This window comes from Chiloscyllium plagiosum, unplaced genomic scaffold, assembly GCF_037043375.1.
Source record: "Chiloscyllium plagiosum isolate Xiang-an unplaced genomic scaffold, Cpla_swu_hap1 HiC_scaffold_38, whole genome shotgun sequence".
NCBI classification, from domain to species: Eukaryota; Metazoa; Chordata; class Chondrichthyes; order Orectolobiformes; family Hemiscylliidae; genus Chiloscyllium; species Chiloscyllium plagiosum.
This window is the reverse complement of record NW_028270176.1, coordinates 25974336-25991297: the sequence shown is the minus strand read 5'-3', so window position 1 is coordinate 25991297 and position 16962 is coordinate 25974336. Positions and strand designations below refer to the sequence as shown.

General features: G+C 44.7%; 1 protein-coding gene and 1 long non-coding RNA gene across 2 annotated transcripts in view; both read left to right on the top strand.

Annotated features, from left to right (window-relative positions):
* Positions 1–1107: 1107 nt before the first annotated feature.
* The window catches only part of LOC122544199 (uncharacterized), a 78325-nt gene continuing 62470 nt past the window's right edge, over positions 1108–16962 (top strand). The window contains exons 1-4 of the mRNA XM_087981075.1: positions 1108–1140; positions 4101–4173; positions 6383–6643; positions 14255–14323. Coding sequence (XP_087837201.1) covers positions 1129–1140; positions 4101–4173; positions 6383–6643; positions 14255–14323 — 415 coding nt within the window. The 5' untranslated portion in view covers positions 1108–1128. The remainder of the gene's footprint in view (positions 1141–4100; positions 4174–6382; positions 6644–14254; positions 14324–16962) is intronic.
* Positions 8235–13887, top strand: LOC148139341 (uncharacterized). The gene is made up of 2 exons (XR_015753716.1): positions 8235–8280; positions 11212–13887. It is a non-coding gene; the product is annotated as an uncharacterized LOC148139341 (long non-coding RNA).

The window sequence follows — 16962 nt, the reverse complement described above, 5'->3', positions numbered from 1 at the left end:
TGATGGCATGTGGTGTGAGCTGGCAATGATCAATTGGGGATCAGTACTGGCAGGGATGTTGGTGAATAGGCAATGGCAGATGTTTAAAATGCATGAAGAAACTGCAATGGTTGTTCATTTCAGGTTGACACAAAAGTGACATTGGCAAGGTGGCCTGGCCATGGTTAATAAGGAAAGTTAGGGGTTGTATTCAATCCAAGCAAGGGACAAAAAATGCAGCAGGCCTAAGTCATATTGATACAAATCAAAATGGACCCTTCGGTGCAATATCCTATGCCCTTTAGTTTTGGACTCCCCCCTCCCTCGGAAAAAGATCTTGGTTGTTGCCTTGTCTATGTGCCTCATGATTTTATAAACCTCTCTAAGGTTACCCTGCAGCCTCTGTAACTGCACCAGGAGGGTGGACTCTCTCACTGACGTCCCGCTCTATTTCACTCGTCATATTTCTTGTCATTCCAGTTTCCCCATTCTCTCCCTGACGACTGTTGCGAATACAGGAAAGATCATCATTTTGATCAATTTCATCTTAAATTATTCTTGTATGATGTTACTTTACATCCCAAACATTTACAATGATTTCATTCAGGACGGAGAACTGATCACTCCCTTTATAGGTTTCCTACGTAGTGATTTTATAAACTTTGTAATGGTCCAGCCACAACGTGACATCCCAACTCCCATATTCGATGTGCTGACCAATGAATGCAGCAAGCCAAACCCTCCTTCACTGTGGATTGGGAGCAGTTTAGATGTCAGCAAAGGAGGACAAAGGGGTTGACGTTAGAGGGGTTACAATAAGTAGAGCACAAGTTTGCAGGGGATGTAAAAACCTATTGTAGTTTACCATTAAGAAGCACAATTCGCCCTCAATCTGGTCAGAAGTTCGAGAACCAACTTTTATTCTGTAATCTGGGAGCTGATATTTTGACTCTGGCTAAGTTACATGCTCCACCTGCCTTGTTTCCTGTTCCTGAGAGTTCTCTCAGCTTCTTTTGCACCATTACAAAGTTTATAAACTGGAATGACAAGAAATATGACGAGTCAAATAGAGCAGGACGTCAGTGAGAGGGTACACCCTCCTGGTGCAGTTACAGACACGGCTGACTCACTCAGAGGCCGCTCGTCCCGATGGAGCTACAGGTACCCGCGTCGGACTCTCCACATTCCCCCAGGCCCCGGCTCTGGCCTAGCGGCCTCCCCCCCCACCCCCCCCTCCCCAATTAATGGTAGGACTCTGGAAAGTGTTGTACGACAGAATTCAGGTGCATAATTCTTTGAAATTTGTGTTACAAGTACGCCGGGTGATTAAGGAAGTGTTTAGCAGACTTGCCTTCACAGACCTTGAGTGTAGGGGTTGGGACATTGTATTGAGTTTGTACAGGATGTTGGTGAGGCCTCTGCTGGAAAACTGCGTTGAGTTTTGATCACCTTGTTACAGGAAGGGTATTATTAAATTGGACAGGGTTCAGATGATGTTGGGAATGGAGGGTTTGAGTGATAAGGAGAGGTAGGATAAATGCAGACTAGTTGGATGAAAGGATCTGCTTCCATGTTTTTGACTTGAGGTACCCAGTCTGTCAGCCTTGGTCATTTGGTACAGCTCCTCAACCCGGGTCCCCTCAGCCTTCACTCCCTCGAAGGAAACCCGAATCGATCTTGTGCGATACCTTTCACAGCCAACTGGGCATTTATCAAGGACAGCACATGGTAAAGGAGCTTGTGTGATGCTAAAGATCTCTTGATTGCCTCGAGCAGACATGAAGAGCAGAGACTCCAGTCTCAGTGAGGCTTCCAGAAAATCCCATTCCAAATGTCGCCCCAGCCACAGTCTGTTTGTTTCCAGTGCCCTGGTGAGGGCACTGCTTGCGGGAGATGAGAATATTCCCTGAAGAGGTGTCATCGTTGGAAGCAAAGCCTTTATGGTGGGACAGTTGATGAACAGTGGAGGACTTTCAAAGTGATTTTTTTCAAAGCGCTCAGCAAAAGTAAACGCCAGTGAAAAGGAAGGACTGGAGGAGAAGGAATAATCTGCTGTGGGTGTCCATGGCAATAAGGAAGGCTATCAAATTGAATGAGAGGGCATACAAACTGGCAAAGACCAGTGGGAAGCTAGAAGATTGGGAAAACGTTATTGGGAAGCTCAATAGAGCGCCATAAAAAAACTATAAGGAAAAGTAACATAGATTGAGAGTAAGCTGGTTCAGATATATAAAGACAGACAGCAAAGGTTTCTGTAAACATATAAAATGGAAAAGAGTGACTATGGTAAACATTGGTCCTTTAGCAGATAAGAAGGGGGATTTAGAAATGGGATAAGGTGAAATGACTGAGGCATGGGACAGGTATTTTGTGTCAGTCTTCACAGTGGAGGATACTAATGACATGCCAGTCATTGACAGACACAAAGGTAGGTGAGGATCTGGAAGCATTCATTATCATGAAAGAGGTAGTGTTGGGCAATCTAATGGTAGACCAGTCTGCTGACCCTGATGGAATGCATCTCAGGGTACGAAAAGAGATGGCAGGAGAAAAAGCAAATGTGGTAATTTTACAAAATTTGCTGGACTCTGGGGCTGTTTCAGCAGATTGAAAAGCAGCAAATGTGAAGCCACTGTTTACAAAGGGAGGTGGCCAAAAGGTGGGGAATTATAGACTGGTCAGCTTAACTTCTGTCGTGGGGAAAATGCCTGAATCTATTACCAAGGCAGAAATAGCAAGACATCTTGAAAGAAATGGTCCCATTGGGCAGATGCAGCATGGGTTCGTGAAGGACAGGTCATGCTTAACTAATCTGGTAGAATTCTATGAAGACATTATGAGCACAGTGGACAATGGTGACCCAGTAGGTGTGTATCTGGATTTCCAAAACACATTCGACAAGGTGCAGCACAAAAGGCTGCTGCAAAACATAAAGGTGCTTGGAGTTATGGGCAATGTATTAGCATGGATAGAGGATTGGTTCGCAAACAAAGAGTGGGGATAAATGAGTGTTTTTCTGGCTGGTGATCAGTGACTAGTGGTGTGTCTCACTGATCAGTGTTGGGACTGCAATTATTCACAATTTACAGAGATGATTTGGAGTTGGGGACTACGTGTAGTGTGTCAAAGTTGTTGGATAACACTAAGATGAGTGGCAGAGCAAAGTGTGTAGAGGAACATTGTTTGAGTGAGTGGGCAAATGGAGTACAATATTAATAAATGTGAAGTCATCCATTTTGGTAGGAGTAAGAGCATAAAGGTCTGTGCTGCTATGCAGAGGGACGTAGGTGTCCTTGTGCACGAATCACAGAAGGTTGGTCTGCAGGTGTGGCAGGGAATTAAGGAGGCAAACGGAATAAGGTCCTCTATTGATAGAGGGTTTGAGTTTAAAAGCAGAGAGGTTATGTTGCAGCTATATCGGGTGCTGATGAGGGCACACCTTGAGTACTGTGTGGAGTTTTGTTCTCCTGACTTGAGAAAGGATGTACTTGCACTAGAGGGGCTGCAGAGGAGGTTCATTAGGTTGGTTCTGGAGTTGAGGAGGTTGGCTAATGAGGGGGCACTGAGTAGACTCTGATTATATTCATTGAATTTAGAAGACTGAGGGGGGGGGTATCTTATAGAAACACAAAATAATGAAGGGAAAACATAAGATAGAAGCAGAGAGGATGTTTCCACTGATGGGTGAAACTAGGACAAGAGGATATGGCCTCAAGATTGAAGGGAGCAGATTTAGGACAGAATTGAGAAAGAATGTCTTCACCCAGAGGGTTGAGAATTTGTAGAATTCCCTGCCCAGTGAAGAGGTTGAGGCTTCCTCATTGAATATTTTTGAAGCTAACATAAAGTAAAGGAATTAAGGGTTATGGTGAGTGGGTAGGTACATGGAGCTGAGGCCATGAAAAGATCAGCCATGATCTTATTGAATGGCCAAGCGGCCTACACCTGCCCCTGGTTCTGTGGTAATGTTTAGATTAGATTCCCTACAGTGTGGAAACAGGCTCTTCAGCCCAACAAGTCTACACTGACCCTCCGAAGAGCAACCGGCCCAGACTCTTATCATCAACCTGATCAGGAAGGGAATCTGTTGGAAAGGGACTGATTGTGTTTTCTTGTTGCAGGGACACAGCTCCCAGAAGCTACTCCCCCCGCTGCTGCTGCTGCTGCTGCTAAATGTTGTTGCTGCTGTTTCAGGTCAGTGCTGTGAGTGCTGGGACATTTCAGCAGTGATCAAAGGCTGGGGGTGGGGGGAATCAGGAATTCCTCTTGCTTTAAGGTGCTGTGTGGGCTGCAAGTGGACCCACTGAGGGAGTGGGACACAGTGGGTTCACATTACACACTGTGATCATGAGAGAGAGCTGAAAGGAAGGCACTTAATGTCTTCAGATTAACCCCTGGGATGGGAACAGTGGCATCTGGACACTGAGCAACTCTCAGTGACATCATGGGGGACTGGGTCCTGAGCACTGGGATCAGAAATCTGGGAAAGTCCTGGGATCAAATCCTGGCAAGTGTCTCAGGGTTGGTGTGGGGATTAGGCTTTGGGTCATGGGAGGGACAGATTCTGAGTGTTGTGAGGGGGGGTGGGGCAAGGTCTCCACAAGTTGTTCCAGACTCCCTGCACATCCTTGGGTACAATTCCCCACCCATTTCCCCCTTTAAGTGAGAGCTTCAGTGTTTTACTCCTGAATACCACCTCACATTAAATATCCTCACTCCCCACCCAGCCCAGTCTCCCAGTGTGTGTCCAAATGGGAAACAGACCGGAACCAGTCCGTGTGTCCGATTTGAGACAGGATGGCTGAGCACTTTCATCAACATGTTCATGTCTCTGTAACACGGGAAAGGTTTCTGTGATGAAAATGGTGACACTTTTTATTTTGTCTGTCTTTTCTCGGTGACTGCCCAATTCATTGAACAGTGACACTGCAGGAGGCTTGTGTGGGGGAGATGGGCCGAATGGCCTGTTCCTGTGCTATAGCTGCAATGTAATGATGAAACTGCTTGTTTCCTGTTCCAGCTCACCATCACAGTCCAGCCAAGCCCCTGCTGGGAGCTTACCTGAGGACCGGGCTGGGTATGGATTTTCTGCTCCATGTGGCTGAATAGTCATCACAAGCTGTATTCAGGTCACTCATCGAAAATGTATTTGAACCCCTTGCATTTTTGTGAAAAAAAAAATAGGGGCAGTGTTTATCTAATTCACAGTAGGTCCTTGGTAGTGTTGAAGAACAGAGAGATCCAGGTGTTCAGTTATATAATTCTTGAAATTTGCATGACAGGCAGGGTAATTCAGAAGGTATTTCGTGTGCTTGCCTTGACTGCTCAGACCTATGAGTACAGGAGTTGGGTCATCATGTTAAGATTCCAACAGGATGTTAGTATGGCCTCCTGTGTAGTACTGTCCCACCCAGTTCTGGTCGCCTTGTTTTCAGAAGGATATTATTAAATTGGACAGGGGTCAGAGGAGATTTACCAAGATGTTTCTGAGAATGGAGGGTTTTGAGTTCTGCAAATAGACTAGAAAGGCTGGCAGATTCTAGAAGGTTAAGGGGTGACTTTCATAGACGTTTATAAAATGATGAGGGGCCTAGATAAGTTGAATAGTAAGACCCTTTTCCCATGGGTCACAGCCACAAGTGAATGGCTATTCTGAATGAGAGGAGAAATTCCATTTCTCAAATTCTTGGATTTCTGTCTCTGAGAAGTGAGACTGTTCAGTCTTCCAGTATTTTGAAGAAGGAACTAATATTGGAAGGTTTTGTGCATGAGGGGATAAGGAAGGTAAATATAGGTGGGGTGAAAGGTCAGCCATGAATTTACACAATAGGGAAGTCATAGAATTAGAGTTGTACACCACAGAAACAGACCGTTTTGTCCAACTCGTTCATGCCAACCAGCTATTCGATATTAATCTAGTCCGATTTGGCTCATATCCCTCTAAACACTTCCTATTCACATATCCAACCAGATCCCTTTTCAATGCTGTAATTGTACCTGACTCCTCCACTTCCTCTGGCAGTTCATTCCATACACGTACCACCCTCTGTGTGAAAAAGTTGTCCATTACACCCCTTTTAAATCTTTCTGCTCTCACCATATCCCTATACCCTCTAGTTTTGCCCTCCCCAACTGCAGGGAAATTACCTTGACTGTTCACCCTTTCCATGCCCTTCCTGCTTTTGGGAACATCTATAAGGTCACACCAGGGAAAACAGCCCCAGTCTATTCAGCCTCTGCCTATAGCTCAAACACTCCAACCTTGGTAAGAAATCTTTTCAGTTTCAAGTTGAGCAACAACCTTTCTATAGCAGGAGGAAGCTTGAGGGGCTGAATGGCTTCCATCTGCATCTATTTGCTTAAAAATGAAAAGTTGTTTCAACCTTTTTTGTGTCTCTGTCAGCACCCACTGAACGACCAGCGAATATAATGATGAATAAATGTATAACCAAGGAGCAGAGGCCAGTCTTTAAATATGGAATAAGTGAGACACTTTGCAATGGCTTAACCTGCTCTGCGAATTATAGGGCATCTTTTAATCAGTCTGGCTGCTACAACGTGTGCATCATAGATATTCGATATCTGAACGATTCAACTGAAGATGTTTATCATGTGGAGTTTGGGAAGTTGGGAACGTTTTTGCTTCAGTTCACATCAGATCACGGTGAGTTTTACAGAATTTGCATGTCTCTGGACCTAATGCTTTTTCTCCTCAACAACCTTTCATTTCCCTGGTCTGGGAACTGTGGGAGGAGATTTAAACGTTCCTGGTCCTGATTATTTCATGTGATAGAGGACTCCAGGATCAAGTGTTGAGAATCCACTCGAGCAATACCCCCATCAGATCACTTGTTCCCCTCTGAGTCTCCAGCACACCGTCCTGACATGGAGAGAGGCCGACTGTTCCTTCGTAGTCACTGGGTCCAAATGCTGGAACTCCCGCGCTAACGGCACCGTGGGAGGACCCTCACCAGACGGCACTGACTCCGTTCATGAAGTGGGTCAGCCCCACCTTCTCCAGGGGGTCATTAAACACTGGTCTTGTCCCTGACACATCTCGACATTTTTAACTTAAAAAACAATCCTGTTGATTTTCCTGTGTGTCAGGAAATGGCTGGGTTTAGCCTGTTAATACAAATCCTGCTTTGGGGATGCAGAGCTGGTACATCTGGTCCTGAGAATGTATTGTTGTGATTTTTGGCTCTGCAATGTCACTTGGTTTTAGAATCCTCAGCCTCGTGTTCATATTCCTCCACCACTTCAATGTTTGGGCAAACATCATCCCAGGAGAAAGTGAGGGCTGCAGATGCCGAAGATCAGAGCTGAAAATGTGTTGCTGGAAAAGTGCAGCAGGTCAGGCAGCATCCAGGGAACAGGAGAATCGACGTTTCGGGCATAAGAAGGGCTTATGCCCGAAACGTCGATTCTCCTGTTCCCTAGATGCTGCCTGACCTGCTGCGCATTTTCAGCAAACATCATCCTGTGGGATATAAATGAATTAATGTTATTTCTGCAAGTATAAATTCTGATACAGAATAGGAATGAGAAAATACATATTCAGCAAAAAGAAAGGATATGTGAGCATGAGACATGAATACAGAACAATGGTGGATATATGGGCAAACAGGAAAGCATCTGTTTCCCCCTTACTCGGAGACACAGGAACAAACCCTAATTAGAGAGGTCAAAGTGGCCTCTGGATGGAAATAGATGCTGATAGAAGAAAAGATATGCCTAATCAATAATCTATAATAGACTGACGTCAAACACCCTTATGGGAGTCAGAGATAAGAGTTTGTCACGGACAAAACAGGATAAACAGAAGTTGTGGGATCAGTCTTAAGGAAATGAGTGACGTAAGCGAAGCAGGGAACAAACAATGGAATAAGGAAAAATATGGGGATTCAAACTGTATAAATTTCGAGAGTTTGTTGGATATAGTGTGCATTCTGTAATTACCATACCTGGTAATTAGACAAGGCATCCACCTATAGGTGTATAAATAAAAAAGAAGCTGTTATTCAGATATTTGTCTCGGACTGAAATTATTAAAGTGAGTGAGCTTTTGTTTCTCACAATTGGGGGCTCGTGTCCGGGATTTTCTTCCATCACCGGGGGGAGTGGCTGGCCTTGGACACTGGGAAGACGCGTCCCGTTCCCCATTGAGGAGCGGTCTCGTGTCCCGGTTTGGTCTGCTCCCTTGGGTGACTGGTGTGAATCCTATAAGAGAGACATCTGAATCAGACAGTGTCACCAAATACGGTGACAAAAGGGGCCAGGCAACTCTGTGCACAGACCAAGGTAAGAAAATTGACTTTTAAGTATTGCCTTGGTGGCCGGGATTGAGTTTTAGTAGTTAATAAGGGACTAACGAAGGAACTCAATATGGCTTGCGCTTTGGGTTAGGAAAAAGCCTCCGGGGAAACAAAGTAAGGAAAAGGCAATGGAAATGGAGGCGGGGTCCCTTACAACATTCCTCCGGAAAGTCCTTTGGGCAGGATGTTGTGGAAATTGGCAAAATAATACTTGTACAAGGGAGAAAGATGATTAAATATTGTTGCTTTGTATGGACTAAGGACTCCATTCTTCGTCCCGCTGTCTTCTGGCCAAAGTACAGATCGGACGAAGACTGGGTTTGTGAATATCTGAGTTTATATGTCAATGTGCGAGAGAGAGAGAGAGAGAGAGAGAATGTAAAGAGCTGTACAGCTGGTAGGAAGTTTAACCCTTTGTGATTTGGTTTGAGTGAACATTTGTTTGTTGGTGATTGAATGTTTGTGTTTTATTCCCTGGAGCTTGAGTTCCAGGACTGTTTTGAATCTGATTTTGTTATGGAAACTTAACATGATTTCTTTTAAGGTTAAGGATTCTATTGTGATTATGAAAAAAAAAGGAATGATAACTCCTGTTCTTTTTACAGATCATGACTGCCTTACTATCAGTTTCTAACTAATCTCTTATCTTTACATAAAAGCGATTTATGGAGGACAGTTGAAGTTTCAGTTCAACATTAGATTGTAGTAAAAGCAAAATTCTATGGTTAATATTTGTGACCTTGGATTCAGCCATTGTTCATGCATTAGAAGTTGTTTTTTAAAAAAAACTTGAGTAGACAAATTCTTTTAAGGCAAGTTCTGATTATTTTACGACCTATAGTATTGTAATTGAGCAATGATTGGTCAGGACTATTTAAGAAAACTAATTCTGGATCTAAATTAAAGGACTAAAACTGGGTAATTACAGTGAATTGCAAAATTGGGAACTGTATGCATTTTGCATTTTAACTATTAAATACTGAAGAAATGAACGTAAATATATATAAATATATTTATAAGTTAGGAACAGGCTTTGAAGGTTAGTCAAGCAGTAATTGATGAATTGGTGTTTGAAGTTATGGGGAGCTAGAAATATTGCAATATTTCTTTAAAAAAAAAGAAAAAGGGGAAAAACGTAACGACTTATCCCCTTCGGGAGGTACCTATAGGGGACAAAGAGATTGGGTTTGTAAGTGCCCCCCTCACCAGTGGGGAGGTCAGAACATTTAAAAAGGAAATGGAGGTCCTGGTTGAGGATCCGGTGGGGTTGTCTGAACAAATTGTTCAATTTTTGGGGCCCAGTCTGTATACCTGGGCTGAATTAATGTCTATTTTGAATATATTATTTACTGGGGAGGAAAGGGGACTTGTACGAGGAACTGCCATGAAAATATGGGACAGGGAACACCCGATTGGAGATGGGGATGCTGGATAGGGAGAGATGAAGTTTCCCCTCAGAGACACCCAGTGGGAAAACCAAAACCCGGAGCATAGAGAAGAAATGAGGGAATTGAAAGACCTGATTCTAAAAGGAATAAGAGAGGCAGTTCCGAAGTCACAGAATTTGATTAAAGCCTTTGAAATTAGACAGGAGAAAGATGAGACTCCCTCAGCTTTCTTGCAAAGATTAAGGGACTCAATGCGGAAATACTCTGGAATGAACCCTGAGGACCCAGTGGCACAGGGTCTTTTGAAAGTACATTTTGTGACAAGAGCATGGCCAGACATACAGAGAAAGATACAGAAGATAGAAGGATGGAGTGAAAAACCATTAGATGAATTGTTGAGAGAGGCACAGAAAGTGTTTGTAAAGAGGGAGAGGACAAGGGGGAACATTTGATAGAGGGTTTGAGCGACGGGGGCAGAGATGGAAGTCGCTACAGGCAGGATGCTATTATTGCGGAAAGATAGGGCATTTTAAGCGGGAGTGTCCTGATCTACAAAGGGAAGAAAAGGCAATTCCGCTTATGAATTATGATGAAGAATAGGGGTGTCAGGGGTTCCTGCCCTCGGGGGCCCACCAGGAACCCTTGATAAACTTGAAGGTGGGACCCTGTAGGGAAGAGGTAGTCTTCCTAGTAGATACGGGGCAGCACGGTCATCGTTGAATTTTAAACCAAAGAAAATAGAAATGTTTACACGGTCAATTACTGTTTCGGGGGTGAAAGGGGAAGGATTTACTGTTCCAGTATTTGAACCTATGATGATAGAAGGTCCTAAGGATAGGATCACAGGGGAACTGCTGTATATCCCTGATATAGGAAGTAACTTACTGGGGAGAGATTTAATTATCCTTATAGGACTGGAGATTGAAATTCAGGAAAAAGAATTAGTTGTACAACTGGCAATATTGACAGAGGATGCAGAGAGAGAGATAGACCCTATTGTATGGGCTAGAGAAGGGAATCGTGGAAAACTACAGATCCCTCCCCTTACAATAAATTTAAAACGGAAAGGGGACGTTGTCTGTGAGCGACAATATCCTATTTCAATAGAAGGTAAACGGGGACTGCAGCCAGTAATTGAGGGACTGATTAGAGATGGACTGTTGGAACCATGTATGTCTCCTTATAATACCCCAATTCTACCAGTACGGAAATCTGATGGAACTTATCGATTGGTGCAAGATTTGAGAACATTAAATCGGATAGTGCAGGTCAGGCACCCAGTAGTGCCAAACCCCTATATGTTATTAAGTAAGATCCCTCATGATCACAAATGGTTTAGTGTGATAGATTTAAAGGATGCCTTTTGGGCTTGTCCCTTGGCGGAGGAAAGATTTGGGACTATCCCCCTATGAAATCTTATTTGAATTACCTTATCTGGGAACGCAGGGAGAATTGCCAATTCCCGAAACTAAAGATTTGTTTTTAAAGAAGTATATACTGGGCTTGTCCTCCTCTTTATCTTTCCTCAGAAAACAGGGTCTATTGGCACAGACTCCGCCCCTTGAATTTGCTGTTCATCCCATCCGGCCAGGAGATTGGGTCTTAATAAAATCATGGACAGAGACTAAGCTGCAGCCAGACTGGGAAGGGCCGTACCAGGCTCTTTTGACTACCGAAACGGCAATAAGGACGGCGGAAAAAGGCTGGACTCATTATACTCGGATCAAAGGGCCAGTGGACCCTCCAGTTGAGGAAGAAGTCTGGACAGCCGAATCAACGCAAGACCCGCTGAAACTCAGACTAAAGAGACTTTGAGTAACTGACTATACAGTGGCGACGCGAGCGCGGGATTATTTCTGTAAGATTGTATATTAAGCCTTTTTGTGTTCTAGCATAATGATCAGAATACTGGGAATGCTTAGAGTTATGATGCTAGCCCTCTTGGTATTAGGATTTTGTCACATATCATTTTCATATGTATTATTAATGGTTCCTGAGTCTGATAATCCACAAGTAATAGACACTGATATATGTAGCTTAGTAAATTGTGGGAATGTAGCTAATCAGAGACAATACCGCAACTCAGAGATACATCTTAAGTCCTATGGGGATGGCCTTGGGGATGGTACCTGGTATAATGGTCTTGTCACAATACACCGGGCCCCCTTTCGACCAGCACCGATTGTCCCGATAAAAAGTGTAACCCCATATATTTAACGATAAGAAAAACCACATGGCACGGAGCGGTTTTGGGAGGTGGCACTTATGAGGTACAATTAAATGAAACATTTGGGATTGAAATGAAAGCAAATAGGAAGGAGTTTGTGGGCTGTTGTTTTCGAATTAGCATAGGACAGGGAAAAATGGGTAGAATTACTGGGTAATGAGATACAACCTTTCACCCCTCCCAATGATCCTACAGTAGTAAAAATTATAGAGGTAAAGGATTTGAAACAGACCATCGAGATAGAGACTGCGTACGGGGATGCAAATGCCTGGGTTGAATGGGTAAAGTATACTGTAAAAAGTCTGAACAAAAGCAATTGCTATGCATGTGCCTCCGGTAGGTCAGTGGCCCAGGTGGTTCCCTTTCCGCTCGGGTGGAAGCGAGACAGGAAGGGCATGAAATGTATGACAGCCCTGTATCAGGATGAGACTGCATGGAATGATAGGAATTGTACCTCCCTATCTCTGATGTTCCCTCCCTTGGAGGAGAAAGATGCAAAAGTTCCCCCCACATTTTCCGCCGTAGTTGGAAATCACACGTCATGTGTGCACAAGCGAGGTACGAGTCGGTCGAGAGATTTGGGGGAGCTGAAATTATGTACAGAGATTAAGAATGTTACCGAAACGGAGAAGGGAGGGAACTACTCAGCATTAAAGGTTCCCCGAGCGGATCTGTGGTGGTACTGTGGAGGAAAAATATTGAGACCCACACTACCTCCGGATTGGAAAGGGATATGCGCAATTGTACAATTGGCAATTCCATTTACCCTGGCATTTGAGAAGGAAAAGATAGTAGGGAAAAAGGGAAGGGGTAAGAGATTACTGTTAGATAATTCTTTTGATGACGGGATTTATCTCAATTCGGTAGGAGTCCCTGGGGGGGGGGGGTACCTGATGAATTCAAGGCTCATAACCAGATTGCAGCAGGCTTTGAGTCAGCTCTCTTTTGGTGGGCAACAATTAATAAAAATGTAGACTGGATAAATTACATTTTTTTTTATAATCAACAGCGATTTATAAATTATACAACAGAGGCGGTTAAAGGAATATCAGAACAGCTTGATGCGACAAGTAGGATGGCATGGGAAAACACAATAGCCCTTGATATGATTTTAGCAGAGAAAGGGGGTGGTGGTTTTTATCCTTACTTCCCTGATAATAGTAGTCGGGGTATTGGTGGCCATTGGCTGTTGTGTCATACCCTGTATACGAGGGCTCACCCAGAGGCTGATTGAAACAGCCTTGATGAAACGAATGCCCCTGAGGGGAATCAGACAGAGCAACTTTATCAACTAAATAATAAGGAGATGAGTGAGACTAAGTTGGATGAAATCTCTGAAATGATGCTTGCGAATTTTGGGAACAATGTTTAAAAAAAAAAAGAGACAAAAATGCAGAAGATAACAGATAGTAATGAAAAGAAAAAGGGGAAATTGTGGGATATAAATGAATTAATGTTATTTCTGCAAGTATAAATTCTGATACAGAATAGGAATGAGAAAATACATATTCAGCAAAAAGAAAGGATATGTGAGCATGAGACATGAATACAGAACAATGGTGGATATATGGGCAAACAGGAAAGCATCTGTTTCCCCCTTACTCGGAGACACAGGAACAAACCCTAATTAGAGAGGTCAAAGTGGCCTCTGGATGGAAATAGATGCTGATAGAAGAAAAGATATGCCTAATCAATAATCTATAATAGACTGACGTCAAACACCCTTATGGGAGTCAGAGATAAGAGTTTGTCACGGACAAAACAGGATAAACAGAAGTTGTGGGATCAGTCTTAAGGAAATGAGTGACGTAAGCGAAGCAGGGAACAAACAATGGAATAAGGAAAAATATGGGGATTCAAACTGTATAAATTTCGAGAGTTTGTTGGATATAGTGTGCATTCTGTAATTACCATACCTGGTAATTAGACAAGGCATCCACCTATAGGTGTATAAATAAAAAAGAAGCTGTTATTCAGATATTTGTCTCGGACTGAAATTATTAAAGTGAGTGAGCTTTTGTTTCTCACAATCCCAACCTACAAACCTTCACAGGAGGTTCAGGACCTCACTACATTTGCTCCTTGATAATCCATTACACTCACTGGAGCCTCATCCTGAGGGGAAAGAATCAGGCAGCCAATGGGAGGGGTGTGGGGGAAGGGAGGTCTGGGAAGTACAGATGGAGAGGTAACAGAGGGTTCAATGTGACACGCTGACCAGGAGCATATTGCAGTATCTGAATCATAAAGGCACAGATGAGGGTTTCAGTAGTTGAGGAACTGAGGGAGGGGGAGTGGAAGGTACACATTGGATCTGTTTCATGTTTCACTGTTTTGTTTTCCAGTTTGTCCAACCCAAGGCCCAAGTGAAACCCCAGAAGCAGATCATGGTGAGCGACTCAGTACAACCCAAGGTAATCCCCTGTGAAAGGGTATAATGCCGGGGAAGGCAGGAAGGGGTTGGTTCACTTGGTTCAGCTAACCTGAGTCTGAAGGTCACAGGGTCAAATCCCTCTTTATTAGACCCTGGGGATAAAATAGGGGCCCACACTCCCTGCTGCTGAGCACCACCCCATTGGGGAGGGAGCAGTATGGTGGGGGGTGGGAATGCCATGCTGTCAGGGAGACAGTGGTACTGGGGGGAGGGTGCCACACTGTCAGGGAGAGGATGGTACTGGGGGAAGGGTGCCATACTGTCAAGCAGAGGGTGGTATGGGGGAGGGTGCCATACTGTTAGGGAGAAGACGGTACTGGGGGGAGGGTGCCATACTGTCAAGCAGAGGATGGTATTGAGGGGAGGGTGCCATACTGTCAGGGAGAGGGTGGGACTGGGGCGAAGTTGCCACACTGTCAGGGAGAGGGTGAGACTGGGTTGAGTGGGAACAGACTCAGAGCCAGGGATTGAATCAGGAAACAACAAAGACACACCCGGCCTAGTTGTAAATCCAGACCCTCCTCAGTAACATCTGGTAACTGACGTCCAAGTGGGAGACTCTTTAATATGATCATACACTGAGTCAATCCAATCTCCCAGATTAGTTGGTCACTGTCCCTGGATATGTCCTGTTCCACTGGCAGGAGAAGGCCCACCAGAGGTTTGGGGGACGGTGATATCCAGACAGGAGGGTGTGGGCCCAACATTCCACACTGAAGACAATGGAGAGTAGTACTGACCTGGGTATTAATCCGGGTATTAATTCCAGATTCCATCTAATCCCATGGCTTTGGTATCCAGGAAATACTTTCCAAATCTTCTTTTGGGCTCAAATGAAGGGAAACAGCAGCTAGTCAGTGTCCAGTCCTCTCTATTGGAAAACATGTATGCATTCCATTGTGGTGTTGTGTGTGGGTGCGCGTGCATGCAAGGAGCTGTGGGATGGTCCGGTGTGTGAGAGATTATTGGGATCTAGCCTCCCATATCCCTCCAGGACTAGAATTAACCAGGGATCTGTTTGTCCTGGGGCTGGTTCTGAAACACGAGGTGCTGAAGGTCTCTGCTGTTAGTTTTGTTTGTGTGTCCCAGTCTGTTAATGGCTTCACTCTGTCTCTAGGTCCTGGACTCTCCACTGGACCAAGAGTTGGATCGGGAATCGGGATTGTTGCTGGGATTGTAGCTGGAATTGTGGGTTACATTGTCCTAAAGCGACAAAGGTGGTGAGTTGTGAAATGTTCCGCTATTTCCATGGTAACCCTTTGATCTTTGTATAACATTGTGTGAAATGTTGCTGAGCTCTGTCCCTGCCCATTCCCTGAGCTGTGAGGATGCTTCAATCCAGCCTGTCATTGAGCAGCAGCATCCAGTCACTTCCAGCTTGTCATCCTCTCGCTGCTGAACAGTCCCTGTGGATTGGAAAGGAGCAAATATTATCCCACTGGAGAACCCGAGGATGGGGCATATATTGGGAATTTCAGGAGATATTTGGGAAGGTGCCACACAATGGGTTGTTGTACAAGATGAGGGCCCAGGGGATTGGGGGGTAATATAGCATGGATTGTGGATTGGTTAATGGACAGGAACAGAGCAGGAACAAATGGGTCATTGTCAGTTGTCAGGATGTAACTGGTGCTGCAAGGATCAGTGCTGGGACCTCAGTGACTCACAATCTATATCAGTGACTGAGATGGGGGGAGAGAGTGGGATTGTCCCAGTTTGCTGCTGATACAAAGCTCAGTGGGAAAGTAAGCTGTGAGGGGAATACAGAGGCTGCAAACAGGGATAAACTGGTTCACGTTTATACTCCGTGTGGGTGTGGATGCTCCATCGTTAAATCTGTTTCAGACTGAGATGGATAGATTTGAACATTCCCATCCTTTTTCCAATCCCTCCATGGCCTCAGACCTCCCAATCTGTAACCACCTTCAGCTGTACAGCCCTCAGATCTCTGTGCTCCTGTCTCCCTGATATTTCCATTGCTGCCCCATTGGTGGCTGTGCCTTCAGCTGCCTGGCTCGGAAGCTCTGCAATTCCTCACCTAAACCTCTTTGACCAAGTTTCTCTCCCTTTTTCTCCCTCTGTTATTCCAATGCCTCTTTCTCTCTTGTCTTTTACTATACTACACAATGTACAAGGTGCTATTGAAAGGCAAGTTGTTGCTCACTCTCCTGCACTTTTTGAACCACACAGCCCATCCCTTATCCTGGGTATTGGAGGGTTCAGTCACTGAGAATACCATCTCCTTTGTTTCTCTCAATATCCACATCTCTGTGCTCCCCGCCTTTCCCCACGTACAGCCCTCACTGTGGGAGGTGGAACTATTGCAGGGTTCTCTCACTCTCTCCTCTGGCCCTCCCTCTGTCAGCCAGCACAGCTCCTGTGGAGTGCCCAGCTCTTGCCCATTGCCTCCCCTATAAGCCTCCTCTCCTCTACACTCTGTGCTCCGTCACCGTGCAGCTCCTGTCGCCCATTTTCCAGCTGCCATTGGAAAAGGATGATGACTGTTATTTAATTGTCCTGAACAGCCCCTTTACACTCGCGTCCAAAATGTTGGATTCTTCTAACCTGTACTCTGCTTGTTTCTCTCTTCTAGGAATTGTGTTCGAAGCCAACACTCCA